This window comes from Nansenia antarctica, assembly GCF_963989245.1.
Source record: "Nansenia antarctica genome assembly, chromosome: 12".
NCBI classification, from domain to species: Eukaryota; Metazoa; Chordata; class Actinopteri; order Argentiniformes; family Microstomatidae; genus Nansenia; species Nansenia antarctica.
Genome location: NC_137682.1, coordinates 14,860,914 through 14,862,817, shown reverse-complemented (window position 1 = coordinate 14,862,817; position 1,904 = coordinate 14,860,914). Strand labels below are relative to the sequence as shown.

The following is a 1,904-nucleotide window of genomic DNA, read 5'->3' as shown; positions in this document are numbered from 1 at the left end:
TTAATTAATGACCATTTATATTATGTTTAGCAGTTAGTCTGTAGGTACTAGCACATCTCATTACAATTGCTGGTGTATTGCAGGTGTATCTTCAAAAAGAAAAAGGACGCTATTCCAGTGTACGGATGTTTTAATTAAATCACAAACAAAATATGACAGCAAAATAAACTAGGCTACTCGTGTTACATAAAGACCACAAGGACAAACATTTATAAACATGAGTTTAACACTGACATCTCTAAAACAACACTTTAATAATACAATAGAAGTAACAAATTGCTTCACAGTGTAAAACCTACTTTTTTAAGTAGCACGCCTTAATCAAGAACGTCAATTGTGCACAGCACACATCTATTAAAAATATTGCCATGGTATGACACAAGTAGTCCTATGTATTACAAAATATCACAAGCTTTCAGTGGTCCGTGGGCTGTCCTGTGACACTAAATTCAGCCATGCGTCAGTTGCCATTGCACATTATGCTGGGCGTAAAGTAAAATGTCTGCTTAAAACGGGCGATTGTTTGAATTGAAAAATAGACATGTATATAAAAAAGTTTCAATGTTCGGACCGGATCTTGTCAAGATGTATGATGACTTCTTGAGCGCTTGGTCTCAAACTGGGAACGCCGCTCCAGCACCTGCACACAAGGGACCTGCAGATGCCACCTGGTAGGGACTCGAAGAACGGCTCATCGTTTACCGAGGGGCGTAAATTGTATGCAACAACGGCATATAAAACATGTTGTCGGTCACCTGCATAGGGCTGTTCTTGTGTGACCAATTGCCAAAGAGTAATGCCAAATGAGAAGATATCAGCTTTTAGGGAGACGTCCTCCCCCTTCAGCAGCTCTGGCGCTCTGTGAGTGTACGTACCGCCGGTGTGACTGAGATGGGGCTTGAGACTTGATAGATCACACCCCAGGTCCAATTTCAGAGAACAGCCAAAGTCGACAATTTTACACACATCTTCCGCCGAGACCAATATATTGGCCGGTTTCAGATCCAAATGCACAATGCCGTGAGAGTGCAGGAACAGGAGGCCGTGCGCAATGTCCGTGGCGTACTTGATCCACCTGTCCGCTCCAAGTGCGTCGGCGCCGTCGTAGATGACATGGTGGAGATTTCGGCTACCGGCGTATTCCATCAATATAGTGCCGATGTTGTCTTCGTTTTCCAGATCCACCGGTATGCATGTGGTGGCTGCTATGATGCGGACAATATTCTTGTGTCGTAAATGAGCCGCGTTCAGTTCAGCCCAGAAGCTTTGTCTCGAAGCGAGTTTATTCTTGGCACTCTTCTTGACTTTTTTAACTGCGACAGTCTCTCCGAAGTACACACCTCTGTAAACCGAGCCGAAACCTCCAGATCCGATAGGCTGCATAGATTGAAGTTCTTTCCAGTGTATGATGGACGACCACAATCTGGTTGCAATCCTCCCGTGGAACCGTGGAGCTGGGACTGGCAAGGTTGAGTCGTTGGCGTATTTAGCCAGCGGACTACTGCACGCTCCAAAATCAAGAGATGGATAAAGTTCCTTCGGCAAAAAGCGGGTCAGGGGAATTGGGGATGGCATTTTTTTTCTGAGCACCTTGTAAACCTTGCTTTCTACTAGCTCTGGCTTGTTGAGTGGGTCTGCTACTTTGGTTTGATCACACGGCTGACAGCAGATCAGCTGATTGCAGAATTAGAAGTTATGTAGACAAGACGACCGTATGGTCTCGCGTCACCTTCTGTGAACCTTCGGCAATATAGTGGAACTCCGCCCATCTACCTCGGGTGTTGAATGAATGAATGAATGAATGAAAGCTTTATTTCGAACATGTGAAAAAAGAAATAGTTATAACAAGAAAAAACAAAACAAAAACAAGAAAAAACAAAACAAAACAAAAAACACTATTTACA

At 43.8% G+C, this 1,904-nt stretch overlaps 1 protein-coding gene across 1 annotated transcript; it reads right to left on the bottom strand.

The window, feature by feature from the left end:
* Positions 1 to 558: 558 nt before the first annotated feature.
* On the bottom strand, positions 559 to 1,575 carry mos (v-mos Moloney murine sarcoma viral oncogene homolog; the record flags this gene model as incomplete). The annotated part of the gene is made up of 1 exon (XM_080543414.1): positions 559 to 1,575. The coding sequence occupies one exon, from the start codon at positions 1,573 to 1,575 to the stop codon at positions 559 to 561; it is 1,017 nt and encodes a 338-aa protein (XP_080399540.1).
* Between the last annotated feature and the right edge of the window lie 329 nt (positions 1,576 to 1,904).